General features: G+C 47.7%; 1 protein-coding gene across 1 annotated transcript; it reads left to right on the top strand.

Annotated features, from left to right (window-relative positions):
* The first annotated feature begins 16,717 nt into the window (after positions 1-16,717).
* fam43b (family with sequence similarity 43 member B) lies at positions 16,718-19,611 on the top strand. Its single transcript, XM_078238583.1, has one exon. It carries the CDS (start codon positions 17,254-17,256, stop codon positions 18,274-18,276), a length of 1,023 nt encoding a protein of 340 aa, XP_078094709.1. The 5' UTR covers positions 16,718-17,253; the 3' UTR covers positions 18,277-19,611.
* Positions 19,612-19,847: the final 236 nt, after the last annotated feature.

Raw genomic sequence — 19,847 nt, 5'->3', positions numbered from 1 at the left:
GATCTGAAACTCTCCCAGATTCAGCATTTAGAATCAAAATGGTAAAATCGGGCCCTTACCGTTGAGGAATCTATCTTTTTCCTTCTTAATACATTTGGTGATTTGACCTCCACAGCGTTCTGTGGTAGAGAATTGAACAGATTTACCACCCGCTGAGTGAAGAGGTTTCTCCTATCTCACTCCCAAATGCTCACCGCCCCCCCTCACGTATCCTGAGACTGTGACACCTTGTTCTAGAACCTACTCCCCCCGGCTCCCTACAAACTTCATCTAGTACTCTTCATTTCCAGGTTTAACTTTTTTTTTTTCCTTTTGTAAAACTGAGGAGCTTAGAAACAGGAAGGGTGCAGTCACTATGTTGGGGGTATACTACAGGCCCCCCAACAGCCCAAGGGAAGTGGAAGAATGGAAAAGTCAGGAGATACTGGATAGGTGCAGGAAAAATAGGGTTGTTGTCGTGGGAGACTTCAATTTCCCTGGTATAGACTGGAAATCGCTGAGAGCTGGGACTCTGAGTGGGGAGGAATTTGTAAAATGCGTACAGGAGGGTTCTTTGGAACAATATGTAGATAGCCCAACTAGAGAGGGGGCTATACTGGACCTAGTACTGGGGAATGAGCCTGGTCAGGTCTTCAAAGTTTTGGTAGGGGAACATGTAGCAAATAGTGACCACAATTCTGTTAGCTTTAGGATAGTGATGGAAAAGGATGAGTGGTATCCCAAGGGTAAGGTGTTGGATTGGGGGAAGGCTAACTTTAGTGGGATTAGGCAGAAATTGGCAGCTCTTGATTGGGAGAGGCTGTTTGAGGGTAAATCCACATCTGGCATGTGGGAGTCTTTTAAGGAACAGTTGTTAGGGCTGCAGGATAGGCATGTGCCTGTAAAAAAGGATAGGAAGGGTAGGATTCGAGAACCGTGGATAACCAGGGATATTGAGGGACTGGTCAAAAAGAAAAGAGAGGCGTATGTTAGGTCCAGGCAGCTAAAAACGGAGGGAGCTCTGGAGGAGTACAAAGAAAGTAGGAAAGAACTCAAACGGGGAATTAGAAGGGAAAAAAGGGGTCATGAAATGTCCTTGGCAGACAGGATTAAGGAGAATCCCAAGGCATTTTATTCATATGTTAGGAACAAAAGGGTTGTCAGGGAAAAAATCGGACCTCTCAGGGACAAAAGTGGGGAATTATGCTTGGAGCCCAAAGAAGTAGGGGAGATCCTAAATGAATACTTTGTGTCGGTATTCACAAAGGAGAGGGATGTGTTGACTGGGAGTGTCTCGGAGGGGAGTGTTGAACCGTTGGAGAAAATCTCCATTACAAGGGAGGAAGTGTTAGGTTTGTTAGAGAATATAAAGACAGACAAATCCCCAGGGCCTGATGGAATCTATCCAAGGCTGCTCAGGGAGACGAGAGATGAAATCGCTGGGCCTCTGACGCAAATCTTTGTCTCGTCACTGGACGCAGGTGAGGTCCCAGAGGATTGGAGGGTAGCTAATGTGGTCCCGTTATTTAAGAAGGGTAGGAAGGATAACCCGGGGTCCTATACATCCACCACCCCTGAGAGAGTAGGCCTCAGTTTAACATCACAAACTGAAAGACAGCGCTTCCAAGGATGCAAATCTCCTTTGTTACTTCACAGAATGATAAGAGTTTAGTTCACTCCAAACATTCTCACTGAGAGTTAAAATCAGACCAGAAGTGTCAGCTCCGAATCATGTGCTAAAATATTGGAATTGGTCTTGAGTCCACAATCCTTTTAAATAAAATTCCTGATCTGGCCATAAAATTGTCTGATACTAGTGCTAAAAATGTTAAATACAACTAATTCTTTAATTTGGTGACAATAGTTAATGAGTTGCTGATTAGTTGCAGAAAATTGGGTTGTCTGAAAAAGATTTGCTTCTGTCCGCACTTTATGGAAATGCCGATGTAAGCACAATTCCAATCACTGCATCAACATCTGTAGGAAAATAATGATCTCCTTATAAAAACTCAGCTGCATTTATTAAAATAATTAAATAGGAAAACAAACACCAGGAGTGAGAAAGCCAAGATATCAGTTGTGGATTATAAAAGGTGACTAATATATTCGGAAGATTATTTGTCTATCCTTTGGCATATTCTGAGATTGATTACAATGAGTCCACAGATGGTGATCTAGCTGTTCCATAACATTGTGCTTCGATGGGCGGAATTTTACAGTCTCACTCGTCCCACCCGAGGTCAATGGACCTTCCCATTGTCCACCCCTCGCCCACTCTGATTCCCATGGCGGGCGGGATGGTAAAAATCCGGCCTATGGGTTTTTGGGTTAGTGTTAAGATGCCATGCCAACTATTCACTCTGCTGGGAGTGGTTGGGAGATGCCACTGGCCTGAACATCTCTCTGTTATAAAAGGATAGCAAGTCAGCTGGGATGTCAGCTGCATCAATAATTTCCCTTATTCATTGGCGTTACTTCCTCCCTAACATTTCTCAATCTCAAGCAGGAAACTAACGGCTGGTTAGCTTAAAATCTGTTGTAGAGAAAATGTTAGAAGCTATTATTAAAAACATTATATCAAGGCACTTAGATAAATTCAAGGCAATCAGGCAGAGTCAACATGGTTTTGTGAAAGGGAAATCACTTTTAACCAATATATTAAAGTTCTTTGAAGGAGACACATGTGCTGTGGATAGAGGGGAACCCCTGTGGAGGTGCTGCACTTAGATTTCAAGAAGGCATTTGACAACACATTGGCATCAACAGAGGATCTGCTAGCTAATAGGAAACTAGCTATTTCTCTCATAATCAGGCATTTTCTGATAACAAGTCGGTGCTGCAGGGATCAGTGCTGGGGCCTCAGCTTTTTATAATTCATATAATTATATATTTATATCTAGGGTGGCACAGTGGTTAGCACTGCTGCCTCACAGTGCCAGGGACCCGGGTTCGATTCCCGGCTTGGATCACTGTGTCTGTGTGGAGTCTGCACATTCTCCCCATGTCTGCGTGGGTTTCCTTCGGATACTCTGGTTTCCTCCCACAGTCCAAAGATGTGCAGGTTAGGTGGATTGGCCATGCTAAATTGCCCCTTAGTGTCGGGGGGACTAGCTAGGGTAAATGCATGGGGTTATGGGATTGTGCAGGCTAAAGGGCTGAATGGCCTCCTTCTGCACTGTAGGACTCTATGATTCTAATTGAGTTGGATGAAGGTGTAGTTGCTCGAAGAAAGGATACGTGAGTGGGCAAAAATCTGGCAAATGGAGTATAATGTGGGAAGATGTGAAAATTGTACATTTTGTCCATATCTAAATGGCGAGAGGTACAGAGGGATCTGGGTGTCCCAGTGCATGAATCCAACCACTTTCTTTCCAGCCATTTTCCTGCTTTCCAATCCGACTGGAAATCCATGCACCAACTTTCAATGTTTCCAATGCTGAGGGTGTGCAATGCTGCCTCCGTAGACTATTAACAGGTATTGCCCTAGTCTGCATTGGAAACAGGTATTAATCCCTGTTATTGTTGCTGGAGAAGTCAGGCCTGTCCAAGAGTATACCTCATTCTATTGAATATGAACTAGACTGAGGGGCTTGCAGGAGTGGCAATGGAATCAGGGACTGAAGTGGGTCAAAATAGCCCAAATGTACTAATTTGTATCAGCGTGTAAGGCATGCTGACCAGGCCCCCAGTATGCTGCTTGTCTGTACGAGAAAAGCTTCCTCGGAGGTATGTCTCGGAGGAGGAGAAATGGAAAGGCAGAAAGGTTTAGCGATGAAATTTCAGAGCCTATGGCTTAGACAGCTGAAGGTACAACTACCAATGATGGAGCAAAAAGACAGGGATTTCAACAAGAAACTGGAGATGTTGGCCTGACGTTTACTGAGAGTGTACAGACATCGTAAAACAGGAAGAGACAAACATCAGACCACTGAAACAAGAAGAATTGAAGTAAAAGCAAGAAACTCTGGAAATATTCGGCAGGTTTAACAATATCTGTGCAGAGAGAAACCGAGTTAATGTTGCGAGTTGATGACCCATAATCAGAAGCTCATTGACCTGAAAGGTGGGCTGGATCCGTGGGCACTGGGCAGAGCTTGCACGAGGCTGTGAAAGGCCCAGCTACAAACCCTTCTCCCTCCAGAATCATCCTCAGTGCAGCTGAACTGCGAGTGTTGTGGGGGTGGGAGGGGGAGGCCACTCAAAGCCTGTACAATGAGGCTGAGAGACAACACTGGACATTATTTAGTGGCTGTGAAGATATTTGCCAATAACACAGTGACAGTGTTGACCCGTGCAACCCCTAGTAATCAACATTTCTTGAGTATTTGTTGCCTGCTTCTCCTTCCAGGAGCTGCCCTGACATTCATCAGATAAACCACCGCTGTGTGAGACCGCTCACCAGATAAACCACCGCTGTGTCAGCCCGCTCACCAGATAAACCACCGCTGTGTCAGCCTGCTAACCAGATAAACCACCGCTGTGTCAGCCCACTAACCAGATAAACCACCGCTGTGTGAGGCCGCTCACCAGATAAACCACCGCTGTGTCAGCCCGCTCACCAGATAAACCACCGCTGTGTTAGCCTGCTAACCAGATAAACCACCGCTGCGTGAGGCCGCTAACCAGATAAACCACCGCTGTGTCAGCCCACTAACCAGATAAACCACCGCTGTGTCAGCCCACTAACCAGATAAACCACCGCTGTGTCAGCCCACTAACCAGATAAACCACCGCTGCGTCAGCCCGCTCACCAGATACACCACCACTGTGCCAGCCCACTAACCAGATAAACCACTACTGTGTCAGCCCGCTCACCAGATAAACCACCGCCTTGTCAGCCCACTAACCAGATAAACCACCACTGTGTCAGCCCACTAACCAGATAAACCACTACTGTGTCAGCCCGCTCACCAGATAAACCACCGCTGTGTCAGCCCACTAACCAGATAAACCACCGCTGCCTGAGGCCGCTAACCAGATAAACCACCGCTGTGTCAGCCCACTAACCAGATAAACCACCGCTGTGTCAGCCCACTAACCAGATAAACCACCGCTGTGTCAGCCCGCTCACCAGATACACCACCACTGTGTCAGCCCACTAACCAGATAAACCACTACTGTGTCAGCCCGCTCACCAGATAAACCACCACCTTGTCAGCCCACTAACCAGATAAACCACTGCTGTGTGAGGCCGCCCACCAGATAAACCACCGCCTTGTCAGCCCGCTCACCAGATAAATCACCGCTGTGTCAGCCCACTAACCAGATAAACCACCGCTGTGTGAGGCCGTTCACCAGATACACCACCACTGTGTCAGCCCACTCACCAGATAAACCACCGCCTTGTCAGCCCGCTAACCAGGTAAACTACCGCTGTGTCAGCCCGCTCACCAGATAAACCGCTGTTGCCAACAAGGCCCCGCCTTGCCATCTCCACCCAGCTTAATTAAACGACGATTTCCTTGACTTTGCTCTGTGCCCCATCACCTTAACTTAATCAGGATCTTCAAGGAGCAAAGCATGGTGTACATACTCCAGATTAGATAATTAACGGTTGTGCATCAGGATAATTAAAGGGATTGAAAGCTGTGTAGCGCTAGAGCTCGCAAAACGCAGCCATTCCTGCGCTTACATCATGTAAGCATCCCAAGACCAGCTTTTGTATCCGATTTCTGTAACTCGCTGAAATGTTCACACTGTTACAGTGCAGCAGCAATGCGAGTGTTATTCCCCACTAACACGATGCTTCCATGAAGCCAAACAGACATTCTGCCTGTCACACAGATGAGGAATGTTGTATCTGAATTTCAGTGTGGATGTGAGGTCAGGAGGCTGCACGTCTCACTGCCTGGTGGGTCGTATCAAATAGCCTGTCGCAGCCGCTGTACACAACATGCAAGCTACAGACTGTACTCAACCAGCCCATGCTTGCAAAACCCAAAGCACATTGTCCAACACCAGACACGATTCCACAATTTGGCAATGTTATCCTGTGCTAACAATTCGATTGACAAACAATTTAAGATGATCAGTCTGGCTGGCCGTGTGGCTCAGTCATGCATGCTGGAAGCTACATATATTCACACACAGGGCCCTGTCCTTTGCAGACAGGTGAGTGTTCACACATTGCATCTTTATCAACTAAACAAAAGCTTAGGGGACAGCCATTCCCTGGTTCATTCTCCGTGCCAATCAGAGTCAACCTGTCTGGTTTGAATTTGGCAGTTAACTGTTCCCTGGTGCATCTCCATGGCAAGGCCTCTCCCAATCAGAGTCCACTTGCCAATGAATCAGCATTCCCCTCTCCTGTAGTATAAATTATTGTTCCCTTTACAATTGGTATCTTGTGAACTGTACAGATGATGAGTGCAAGATGAAAAGCTTTGACAGCATGTCTCTTTTTTCAACAATGCACTTGTCCTGCGTGATTTCAGATTGAGTTTCTGAACTGCCAAGGTGAGATTGGAACTCACGTTAATCATTAGTCAAGATTAAATTCCCTCTCCAGCTGAAGATTCTGTGCCAGGCTGTCAACACACACATATGAACAAGCAAAATAATTTAAAGGTCCCCGTCACTTAACTGATTTTTGAAAAATTATTTCACAGGATGCGGGCGAGCACTTTTTTGTCCATCTTAAATTGGCCTTGACAATATGGTGGGTGGTCAAATTCTTGAGCTACTGCTGTCCATGTGGTGTAGGTACACCCACAGCGCTGTTAGTGAGGGAGTTCCATGATTTTGGCCCAGTGACACTGAAGGAATGGCGATATATTTCCGAGTCAGGATGGTGAGTGGCTTGGAGGGGAACCTGCAGGTGATGTTGTTCCCATACAAACTTGTCATGCTAGATAGTCGAAGTTGTAGGTTTGGAACGTGCTGTCGAAGGAGTCTTGGCGAGTCGCTGCAGTGCTTCTTGTAAATGATACACACAGCTACTGCTGTGCATCAGTGCTGGAGTGAGTGAATGTTTGTGGACGTGGTGCCAATCAAGGGGGCTGCTTTTTGCTGGATGGTGTTGAGCTTCTTGAGTGTTGTTGGAGGTTCACTCATCCAGGCAAGTGGGGAGTATTCCATCACACTCCTGACTTGTGCCTCACATCCACACTGAAATTCAGATACAACATTCTTCATCTGTGTGACAGGCAGAATGTCTGTTTGGCTTCATGGAAGCATCGTGTTAGTGGGGAATAACACTCGCGTTGCTGCTGCACTGTAACAGTGTGAACATTTCAGTGAGTTACAGAATTCGGATATAAAAGCTGGTCTTGGGATGCTTACATGATGTAAGCGCGGGAATGGCTGCGTTTTGCGAGCTCTAGCGCTACACAGCTTTCAATCCCTTTAATTATCCTAATGCACAACCGTTAATTATCTAATCCTGGACTATGTACACCGTGCTTTGCTCCTTGGTGGATGGTGGATAGGCTGTGGGAGACAGGAGGTGAGTTACTTGCCGCAGGATTCCTCGCCTCTGACCTGCTCTTGTAGCCACAGTATCTATATGACTTGTCTTGATAAGTTTTGAGTCAATGTGGTTGACTCTTATCTGCCCTCCGAAATGGCCAAACAAGCTACTCAGTTGTATCAAAGCCACTATAAAATCTACAAAAAGCAATGAAACCAAACAGACCATCTGGCATCGACCTAAGCACTGGAATCAACAACTGCAAACCCAGCCCTGTCGATCCTGCCAAGTCTTTCTTACTAGCATCTGGGGCTAGTGCCAAAACTGGGAGAACTGTCTCACAGACTAGCTAAGCAGCAGCTTAATATGGTCATAATCATACATTAGCAACAATGTCCCAGACACCACCATAACCATCCCTTTAGCATGTCCTGTCCCCCACTTACAGTACAGACCCACAAGAGGTGGTAGCTCTGGGAATTCTCAATTTTGAATCTGGACCCCATGAAGTGTCATGGCATCAGGTCAAACATGGGCAAGGAAACCTGCCATATACCACACCCCCTTGGCTACTGACTCAGTACTCCTCCATGGTGAACACCACTTGGAGGAAGAATGGATGGTGGAAATGGCCCAATCTGTACTCTGGCTGGAGCTTCAATGTCCATCATCAGGAGTAGCTTAGTAACATCACTACTGACCAAGCCAAGTCCTAAAGGACAGAGCTGTTAGACCGGGGAAGTGGGGGGGGGGGATGAATCTCAGCAAAGGCCGTGTAGCGGGCCCACCATTGGGCGACACAGCCTCCGCGTGTATCCAGCCGCTGAATTTCCAGTGTTATCAGCTCCATACCAGAAAGTGGCACAGGGCTAATTAAAATATACTAATCACCATTTCCAATGATTAGTGAGCCCGGGACTGAAGTCTCCAGCCCTGTCAACCTCTCCCCTCCACTCCGGCAAAAGTGTTTCACTCCAGCGGGGTTTACAACAGCTCTGCACTAACTGAGAGCTGACAGCCTGACCCCGCTGGAGTGGAGGCCCCCCAGGGGGTCAGGGGTAAGGTGGCATGCCCCCAGGGAATTGCCAACTTGGCAGTGCCAGCCTGGTGCCCAGGGAATGCCCAAGGGGCAAAGTGGCAATACCCGGGGGCATCGGGCAGTGCCAAGGGGTGGGGGGGCAAGGCTAGAAGGGGTGAGGCCTATTGGGGCAGAGCCTGTGGGAGGGAGATTAGTGAGGGTAGGCGTTCCCGCTGCCAGTCTGCAGACAGGATCAGTGACAGAGGAAGGGAGGCCAGTGGTTGGGGCTGGCCATAGGGGTGGGATGTGGGGAGGTCTGCCTGCTATGAGGGGACTGCAGGGGGATCGGGGCTGTGGGGGTGGGGGGCGGGGGGACGAGGTCAGGGAGATCGAGGTGGGCCGAGGGAGGGAGGGGCGGTCAGGATGATCGAGGTGAGCCCAGGGAGGGGCCCGGACAGTCCGAGAGGGCAGCAATTGCGGCATGGGGGGGGTGGTCATAGGGCTGGACAGCCATCAAGAGGCCGGCAGTGTGGGGTTACTGCGCATACGCTGATCTCGGCGCTGACAGATCTCGGCGCTTGACAGATCGGCGCTTGCGCAGTGGCCCACTCAGCGCTATGCTGCCAGCCTTTCCAGCGGGAATAGGCCCCACTCCCAGCTTTTTGGAGTGATTCACGCTCATGCGTTCTGCAGCGCATGGAGTGCGAGAAATTCATTTTGAAAATCCCACTGAAAAAACAGTGGGATTTACTCGTTTTTATGCAAATTTGACACTTAGAATTCCGGCCTGCGAGTGTGGAAGGTGATGAGGGAATCAACAAGATGGTAAGCCTATTTGACCTCATCCTCACCAATCTAACTGTCCATGACAGTCGGAATGACCACTGCACAGTCCTTGTGGAGATGATGTCCCATCTTCACAATGAGGATACCGTGTATCGAGTTGTGTGGCACTATCACCATGCTAAATGGGATAGACTTCGAACAGATCTTGGAACTCGAGACTGGCCATCCATGAGATGCTGTGGGTCATTAGCAGCAGCAGAATTATTCTCAACCCCAATCTGCAATCTCATGGCCCGGTCTTTGCATTCGACTGAGTGTGGCATCAAGGAGCCCGAGCAAAACTCGAGTCAGTGGGATTCAGGGGAACTTTCCACTAGTTGGAATCACACCTGACACAAAGGAAGATGGTTGTGGTGGTTGGAGGATCAGTCATCTCAGTCCCAGGCCATCTCTGCAGGAGTTCCTCAGGGTCGTGTCTTGGGCTCACCCATTTTCAGCTGCTTCAACAATGACTTTGTTTGCATGATAAGGTCAGAAGTGGAGGCGTTTGCTGGTGACGGCACAATGTTCCACTCTATTCGCAACTCCTCCGATAGTGAAGCAGTCCATGTCCATATGCAGCAAGACCTGGACAACATTCAGACTTGGGCTGATAAGTCGCAAGTAACATTCATGCCATACAAGTGCCAGGCAATAACCATCTCAAATGATAAAAAGATTAATAAGAAAGAAGTTAGAGATGAGAGAACGTGAGCTTGAAATATAAAGACAGGTAGGAAATGTTTCTACAGGTATTTAAATAAGAAAACAATTAACAAAGTGAGTGTTGGTCCAATGGAAAGTGAGTCTGGGAAGTTAGTGATGGAAAAAGTGGAGATAGCAGATGAATTTGACAGATTTTTTACATCATAGAAAATGCTGGAAAAGCTCAGCGGGTCGGGCAGCATCTGAGGAGAAAGAAACAGAGATAGCGTTTTGAGTCTGTAAGACCGTCCTACAGAGTTCAAGAGACGGAGAAATGTGATGGATTTTATACTTTATAAGTGGGGATGGAACAAGTGGAGCAAAACTTAACTGAGATTTCACCCCCCCCCCCCGCCATGAACCCCCCCTCCCCCCCCCCCCCACCCCACCCCGCGGTGGTTGGCAGCACAACTCCAAATTCAAAGCATCATTCTCTGACCTTTCCACCAACTCCAGCATGATGCCACCAAATATATCTTCCCCTCACTCCCAAACCCCTGGCAGCATTCTGTTAGGACCACTCCCTGTCGACACCTCTCTTAATTTTGACGCAGTTAGTATGGAGTATTTTGGTGGCCTATGGGGCTGGGTGAGCCATTGTGTTGTTTCTGGTGCTGAGCTGCAGGTGCTCCATAGAGTTTCCATCCAATAAGACTCACTGCAAAGAGGGTGGACGGAATTTTACGGCCTCACTTGCCCCAAAACCAGAAAATCCCGTCCAAGGTCAACAGACCTTTCCATGGTGCGCCCCTCACCCATTCCAATTCCCGTGGCGGGGAGGACAGTAAAATTGATGAGTCCAGGAAAAGCTCTAGGCACTGATGAAATAATGACAGAACAGCCCTTGGAGAAACAGGAGTGGGAACAGAAATTTGTGATCAAATTTATACTAAAGGATACTTTCCCAGTGACTGTGTTGTTCCAGGTTTCTGAATTATTAGTTCAGTAACAAATCCATTATGCTACCATATCCTGATTTGGATCGTACAACTTTGTGTTCAAAGAACTCTAATTCACTAAGCTCTGATTTATATTGTCTTCAGACTTACAATCAATGAAAAGTATCTCTTGATGGTAATGTATTTTGGCATGACAAAGATCTCACCTTTAAAAAGGAAGGAAGCTTTTCTGAGCCTCTATAATTGACATGAGAAAGTGAAATGTATTTGATCACAGCACTGTAAGGAGGGAAGAATGGATTGCAAGGACATTTAGATACACAATCCTATTCAATGTTTTCAATGAAAACACACTGATATGAACCTATGATCTGTGAGTTGGTGTGGAGGTTCTGATCAATAAAATTATTCTTTATTATTATCTATACTGTTTGAAATGCAGGGCTGTAATAAAGAGAGGAACCATCAGGATATCTGCTGCTCTGTTCACACCGACTTCTTCCCAGAGATCTGCTGTCATAGTGTGTCATACTCGCCAGCCTAGCACCGTCCTCATACATCTATGGAGCTTGTCTGTAACCGCTCTGTGATGTCCATCACCCAGTTACACCGAGACTGACCCCTTTTTCTGCTTCCCTCCACTCTCCCCTCTACAAGAGGTCTCTGCAGCCTGTCAGCTCTGAGCAAGTGGCCAAAATACTGACATTGACTTTTCTGGATGTCATTGTCCGAGTTCCTTTTGTTTTTGCTACTTCAAACCCCTCTTCACATTTGAATGTGGAATTTTTAGCAAACGCCTTGGCAACCACATTTCAAAGGCTTTGATTTTCTTCCAAAAATGTTTATTTATTGTCCAGATTTCTGAAGACTACAGGAAAGTGGAGAATGGAGCTCCTTATGTTTTTCTTTCTTGTTACAAGCTTGAGTTTTTTTCATCTTCACATAATTACCTCTGGCTATCTCAATCTATCTTCAGACTTTGACATTGCATCCACTATCTCCTGTTATCAATTGTCCTAAACTGACAAACCTATCAACTTATTCCAGTGCAACACCATCACTTCAGTCTTCACCCTAGTTTCTTCTAATATATTCCTCTAACGACTATTGTTTTTGTCTTCATTCTAAAATTTTAGATTTTAGGATATTTTGTAGGGCGTCTCCTGATTCTGTGAGTGAATGTCAGCATTCCACAAGTCTGTCATGATCTTTCCTCCAGGTTTTACCCCTGGAAGTATATTCGACTCTGAATATTTGTTTTGTGTACAGACAGAATAATTCCTGTAATTCTTCATTTGAAACAGTGGTGGGGCATTCGAGGACGAGAGGTCATAATCTTAGGATAAAGGGTAGCAAATTTAAGAGTTGAGGAGAAACTACTTCTCCCAAAGGGTTGTGAATCTGTGGAATTCGCTACCCCAAAGTGCGATGGATGCTGGGACAGTGAGTAAATTTAAAGAGGAGTTAGATTTTTAATTGGTAATGGGTTGAAAGGTTATGGGGAGAAGGCAGGAAAATGGGGATGAGAAGCATATCAGCCATGATTGAATGGCAGAGCGGACTTGATAGGCCGAATGGCCTAATTCTGCTCCTGTATCTTATGAACTATGAACATGTCTGATTGTCCATCTTCAAGCCCAATATTGATTCTGGATAAATCTCACATCTTTTCTGTCATTGCCACATTTCAGAATGACGTCTATTAGTTTTGATGAGAAACACAATCAAACAGGTTTTCAGTCTGCGAAGCATATGTAGATGTTCTTGTTTACCTCGAGATATTGATTGAAGATTGTTTCTAGGTTAAATATTCCCTCTCTTGTTCCTACTCCAGATCGAAATCCAGACTGCATTCATCAATTTCTGATTCAAATATGTAATTACTTATTTCTATTATGGCTTTCAAGATAATTTTAATGAGATGACTCATTGAGCTTGCAGTCCTAAAATAATTACAATCCATTGCTTTAGGTTTCTTCAGTAACTTAACAAGTACTGATGTTTTTAAAGTCACTGGGAAAGTATCCTTTGATATATATTTGATCACAAATTTCTGTTACCATTTCTAATTCTGTTTCTCCAAGGGCTGCTGTATCACTATTTCACCAGTGCCTGGAGATTTTCCTAGACTCATCAATTTTAAAACAGTTTTTACCTCTGGTATCATAATGTTTGGTCCATCATTTGCCTTTATATCTTGAGGACTCCCTCAGTTTGGGGCAATGTATAATTCACTTTTATATTCTATCTTTCTGCTGCTACACCCCTTCCAAACCCTTCACCAGCTTTGTATTTTATGCGCCTATTATTTGTTGTTATTCTTTTTTTGTCAAAGATTTCACCTTCTGATGTTTAACTTACATGTTTTACTTTCGTTTCTGCGCCAATACTTCATCCCACATCTCATTACATCATTTCTCCTTAGCTGCCTACATGCTTTCTTTCTGTTTTCTTTTCAGTTTCATCATATTAAGTGTGTTCCTTTTCTTTCATCTCATTAAGCTCTCATCTCTCACCCACCCTTGTCTCTTTCTCTTTTCCATTTTGGTAAGATTTCCTTTGCGGCGTGTTCCATATTCTTTCACATATTTCCATTTCCTTTCTATTTCCATAACCTCTGTTTATTCTGATTCCTTGATCCTGAGACAATCGTACTGCTTTTTTACTGTAAGAGTGAATGTCTCTCTCATTTTCTCATCCTTCTATCTGTTAAGATCTAAATGGTTACACATCTTTTTTCGTATTTTCAGTTTTGACTTATCTTTGCCACGAGGAGACAATGACGTGAGTTTACATCCACCCCGGATTACATCGTAAAATGCTGTTTCAACATCACATCGTCTATTTGATTTCTATACACATCGCCTATTCTTTCTAGTTGTTTAAAGAAGGTTAATCAGATCAGGTCGGATCACCATCAGATCACTTCCTTGACAAAATTGTATCAGTCTTCTCTTTCATTTCATCATTTGAGGCCATTCTGACTGATGTATGTTCTTTTACCAATTTTAGTCGCTTATTATAATTACCACATCAGTTGATTTGACAAAAGCACTTCAAGATGTCACCATAAAATGCCTCCATTTCCTGCTCACTTACCTGGGAGGTTATAAACTTGATTAAAAACCAAATCAAAAGGCTTTCCTTTGATCTTAATCATGACCCTTCTTTCTGAAAGTGACCAGTAAACTAATCTCTTGTTTCTTTTGGTTACTGGGATTCCTACTCCATTCCTGTTTCTCCTCTTTCTAATAAAAAAGGGATAAAGGGATATGGGGAACAGGTGGGGAGGTGGATTTGAGACCAGGGAGAGATCAGCCATGATCTGATTGAATGGCGGAGCAGGCTCGAAGGGCTGAACTTGCCGACTTCTGCTCCCAATTCTTACGTTTCTCACCTCCCAAGAAATATGTAATTCTTCTTTTCCATCTGACTAGATTCTAACCATCTTCTTTCGGCAAGTCTGAGTGAACCAACACACTGTCTATCGTCACCTATATCCAGTTATCAAGCTTCCCTACCTTATCTAAAAGTTGAAGAATAGGAGATACAGGAGTGGTTAGCTCCCTGCAGCTGGTTGTGTTGTAAGGAGTGGCAGGGGAGGAGAAGACCTTGCCCAATGAAGTAACCAACACATTTATTACAAAGTTGACCTAAACCCACGAGAGGTCAGCTTCTGAACCCATTACTCTCACTAGAAGAGGTCGCTTCTTGAGAATAGGAGCAGGGGATATAAAAGCTTTATATCAAATAGGAAAGCTGATAATTGCAAACAGCTAATGGACAGACACAGCTATGGCTGTATATTTAGAAAAATGACACAAGACATATGATTCACTTAAATCCATGTTAACAATGTTTGCATTACACTTCAACATCAAAGCTATTTCCAAAAACTGTAAAACTAAAAGTCATCAGTTTCTTTTCCCTTTATTTCAAAATTCTTTTAACAACCATTTTGCTGACAAAGTACAAAGCAACAACGCAGAACCAGCCAAAAGATACATTTGAAGGTGCTTCACAGGAGAGTTATAAAGCAACATTTGACAATGAATCACATAAGGAGACAGGTGACCAAAAGCTGGGTCAAAGAGGTCAATGTTATGGAGAGTGAGATAGAGAAACAGAGCGGTTAAGGGAGAAATTTCCAGCTCAGGCAGCTGAAGGTACAGTCACCAAGGATGGGACAATTCATATCAGGGATCCTGAAGTGGGCGGAATGAGAGGTGTGCAAAGATCTTGGAGGCTTGTGGGAAGATTGCAGAGAGGCAGGAGGCCACGGAGAAACGTGAAAACAAGGGTGAACATTTTGAGATGAACTTGTTCCTCGACTGTAAGAAGTCTCACAACACCAGGTTAAAGTCCAACAGGTTTATTCGGAGAGCGCTGCTCCTTCATCAGGTGAGCGACTCACCTGAAGGAGCAACACTCGGAATCCGAGTAGACCTGTTGGACTTTAACCTGATGTTGTGAGACTTCTTACTGTGCCCACGCCAGTCCAACACCGGCATCTCCACGTGGTTCCTTGACTAGCAGCTGAAGAGGAGCGAGCAGAGAGGAATTGGGTGGAATTAAAATGTAACTTACGGAGGCAGACTGGGCCTCAATTACAATAGTCAAAGCTGGAGTTCACAAAGGCATTATTGAGGGTGTTGGCAGCAGTTGAGGCCAGGCTGAGATACATTCTGACCTGACAGGTACAAATAAAGAAACACAAGACGGGACAGACAGCATTACCGCTGCAATGCTGAACACACTGGCGCTTACAATATCTCATCTGCAAATATCTCAAGGTTGCAATCTCTGATTTTATATTAACCAGGAATTGCTGAATCCTGGCGGCTCCGAATCTAATTATAAACCTGATGCAGATTTTAACCTCACACTAAACTGATCTGACTTGGAAGGAACACGGGGAACATGTCAGGGTGTTAGATTTTCATCAACGCGGAAAGTGGAAATTCCCCCGATATTAAATCAATGATAAAATCTCTCACCCACTGCAAAATGAGACACGAACATTGGAATCACCGCCTTAAAACACAGCCCTGAATTAAAGGGAGATCTGTCCCGAATTGCGAGTTATATTTTTAAGTATCTATTGGTCTAAAGATGAGTTTTATTACATTTGGATTCTGTTTTGCGATTCTCACATCCGCATTAAAATGATTCTGATTTTGAACATTTCAAATGTTCGGTTATATTAAACATTGTGGGTCTGTCGTTTATTACTGGACTGTCGGTAAAAGTTCATTTCAAAAAGTTTACAGAATGGTCCAACTTTTACCAATCACCCCCTGGGGGTTGATGTTGAGATGGAGAGGCGAGGTCTGGGGGCTTTGACCGGAGTCTCCTCTCTCCCGAGTTGTCCTTTATCCGGAGTTTCCTTAAAGTAAAGTTTATTTGAAGTTACTGTGAAATTACCCCAGTCGCCACATTCGGGCACCTGTTCGGGTACACTGAGGGAGAATTTAGCACGGCCAATGCACCCTAACCAGCACGTCTTTCAGATTGTGGGAGGAAACCGGAGCACTCGGAGGAAACCCACACAGACACGGGAGAATGTGCAAACTCCACACAGTGACCCAAGCCGGGAATCGAACCTGGGTCCCGGCGCTGTGAGTGCTAACCACTGTGCCACCCTCTATCCAGAGTCCCACTCTATCCGCAGTGCCCCCCTATCCAGAGTCCCGGTGGGGGCGGTATGGGGTTGGTGTGGAGGTGGGGGCAGTGGAGGTGGGGGCAGTGTGGAGGTGGGGTGATGGTGGGGGTGGCGTGGGGGGTAGGGGCGGTGTGGGGCGGTGTGAAGGTTGTGGAGGTGGGGGCGGTGTGAAGCTCCCCCCCCCCCCCCTCCTCCCCGGGTTGGCAGCAGCGTCACCGGGCGGGGTGTGAGCCTGGAGCCGCTGCCAGTCTGTGCCAGGCTCCGGCTGGGAGTGAGCAGAGCGGCAGCGGCTCCGGGAACAGCCGCTCTTCCCGCCTCCCTGGTCCCGGGCTCCCCTCTCCCGGGCTTCCCCTCTCCCGGTCCCGGGTTCCCCCTCTCTGGGCTCCCCTTCTCCGGGCTCCCCTCTCCCGGTCCCGGTCCCCCCGCCTCCGGGCTCCCCTCTCCCGGTCCCCCCTCTCCCGGGCTCCCCTCTCCCGGTCCCCCCTCTCCCGGGCTCCCCTCTCCCGGTCCCGGGCTCCCCCTCTCCGGGCTCCCCTCTCCCGGTCCCGGTCCCCCCTCTCCCGGTCCCCCCGCCTCCGGGCTCTCCTCTCCCGGTCCCGGTCCCCCCTCTCCCGGTCCCCCCGCCTCCGGGCTCTCCTCTCCCGGTCCCGGTCCCCCCTCTCCCGGGCTCTCCTCTCCCGGTCCCGGTCCCCCCTCTCCCGGTCCCCCCTCTCCCGGTCCCCCCTCTCCCGGTCCCGGTCCCCCGCCCCCGGGCAGGATGTTCCCCTGGAGGAGCGGCAAGGCGGCGCTGCTGGAGGAGGAGCGGGCCCGGGGAGGGAAGCGGCTGGCGGCGGCGCTGGGCCTGTCCCCGCTGCTGGCGGCGCTGCTGCGGGCCGCTCCCGGGGCGTGGGGCCGCTGCTCCCCGGGCCGCCTGGGCAGCGCCTTCCGGAGGCGGCGCCAGAAGCTGCAGCTGACGGCCGAGGATCCGAGTTATACCGCCTGGTACCTGGGCAGCGCGGTGACGCTGGCGGGCCGCGGGGAGGGCTGCTGCCGGGAGGCGCTGCGCCGGATCTGGGCCCGGAGCTGGCAGGGCGCGGCCGGCACCCGGGTCCAGCTCAGCATCGGGCCGCACGGCCTCCGCATGGGGCAGGCGGAGCAGAGGGGCCGAGAGGCCGCGGCGCACCTCTACCTGCTTCACCGCATCAGCTACAGCGCGGCGGAGCCGCAGCGCGGCCGCCTCTTCGCCTGGGTTTACCGGCACCAGCTCCGCCACAAGGCCGTGGTGCTGCGCTGCCACGCCGCGCTGCTGTCCCGGGCGGAACAGGCCCAGGCCCTGGCCCGCCTGCTCCGCCAGGCCTCCGCCGCCGCCCTCAGCCACTTCCAGCGCCTCAAGCGGCAGGACGACGCCCGCCACCGGCAGCAGCAGCGGCTCGGGGAGCTCTCGGTGCCCCGCGTCCCCATCCGGAGGCTCCTGAACGGCCAGTGCCCCTACCGGCCCCCGGCCGAGCGCAGCGGCCCGCGCCTGGGCTCCATCGCCGAGGATGTGCAGGGGGAGGAGGCGGAGGAGAGCAGCTCCCACCCGCCCTCAACCTTCACCCGCTCCCAGCCAGACATCAGCGGCATCGCCCGGCAAATCCACCGCTGCAGCATCGGCCAGGAGCTCCGAGCAGCCGGGCAGGGAGTCAGACTGTGCAGCCTGGAGACACACCGCTGCCCCGCTCCCTCCCCAGGCACCAAGCAGCCTGACCCTGGCGACAGACAGACACCAGCCAGCCTCGCCGCTCACCCCAACCCTCACTGACTGCGATGTACAGGGAGAGCCGCCAGCCTCGCCACTCACTCTGCTCTTCACTCTAACCCATACAGACTGTGTCCATGTGAGGAATCTTCCGGAGCTTTACAAACACCGGCAGCAAGCAATCCCGTCCCCAACCTCAGGCACCTCAAATATCCTGCTGCCTTTCCCAGGCATCACAACCACCGACTTCAGAACATCGAAAACCCAGAGAGGCAAACCTGGACCATTCTGCCTGGAGCTAAAACCCCGGCGCCTCTGAGATTCCTATAATAATAACGGGACGGTGAAACAGACTCTGCAAAAGTTTCACAACTTGAGACTTTGTATTTAAGGTGATATTCACTTTGGAGTGTGTGTATATATATATATATATATAGTGTGTACATATGAGAGTATACGCAATGACAGTGCTGAGTAAAAAGCTGCGATCTTTTGACTTATTAGCAACCGTATAGAAAATGAACTTTATTTCGCACAGAGCGCGACTGCTGAATAGACCAAGTGTCACAAAGCGATAACGTTCTCATCTTAACACTAAGCCGGAGATTCCTGCTCAATGTGTCCATGGAGGTCAATGATATATTCGTTGGAAAATCACAGGCAGTGCATGAGGCGGAAAATGTAACTGGCGTTTTGCCACGGCACCATCTATTATACGCAGTATTTTATGATATTAATATTGTACAAACTATAAGGCTCTTTACATCAGTTAATATTCGTTTAGCGATTTTTATTAGGTATGAATACATTATTGTGGAACGGTCGAAACATCCTCATTCACAAATGTTACCCAAATGTGACAATCGCTCTGTTTATGTAGAAGCCACGTGAAAATAACCAGGACGGACAACTCAGCTCCAGGCTTTATTAAATATCAGCTTCTTATTTATCTACTATGACACTAAGCACAACGTATTTGTGCTCAGAACTGTAAGGGACTGTCGTGAGATCCTCCGCCACAGACGGTTTGACAGTGTTCTGATTTCTGTTAATATTAAACTCTCTTCTCTTCCCCCACACACCCTAACAATCTTTCCTTGGTTGCGAGGCTTACATGCCCTTTCCTTCAGAAATAACTCTGGTTCACTTTCCCCCGAAACATTAGTGTTAGCTGGGTATGGAATATTCTTTCAATCTGCATGCCATTATACATCAAAGCTAAGTTACTGATCAGGAAAGGATACTCGGTTTTAACTCTGAGCTGCTGAAAGTCCGGATGTGAGAATTAAAGATGTTCTTTGAGAATTTGAAGATAGTGTGTCAGCAGGAAGTGTTTTAACTCCAGTATCTGGTATGTGGACATATACAAGGTAAATGAATAAAATGTCTTGGATTATGTGTGTAAAGTTCCTTTGATCCGATTCTTAATTCGAAATCAGTTTAATCTTTAATTTACAGAATCCAATTCTTTTGGAATGTTTAATTTACAGAATTTCCATTCTTTGGAAATGTGTAATTTACAGAATTCCTATTTTTGGGGATGTTTTCGACAATATTTTCCAGGAATCCCCTCTGGATCAGAAAGGCTCTAAACTTGTCCCAGGTTTGCGCTGGATGAGCTAATCCCAGTCTCT

The sequence above is a fragment of the Mustelus asterias genome, chromosome 22 (genome assembly GCF_964213995.1).
Source record: "Mustelus asterias chromosome 22, sMusAst1.hap1.1, whole genome shotgun sequence".
Lineage (NCBI taxonomy): Eukaryota > Metazoa > Chordata > Chondrichthyes > Carcharhiniformes > Triakidae > Mustelus > Mustelus asterias.
This window is presented reverse-complemented; position numbering and strand designations above follow the sequence as displayed.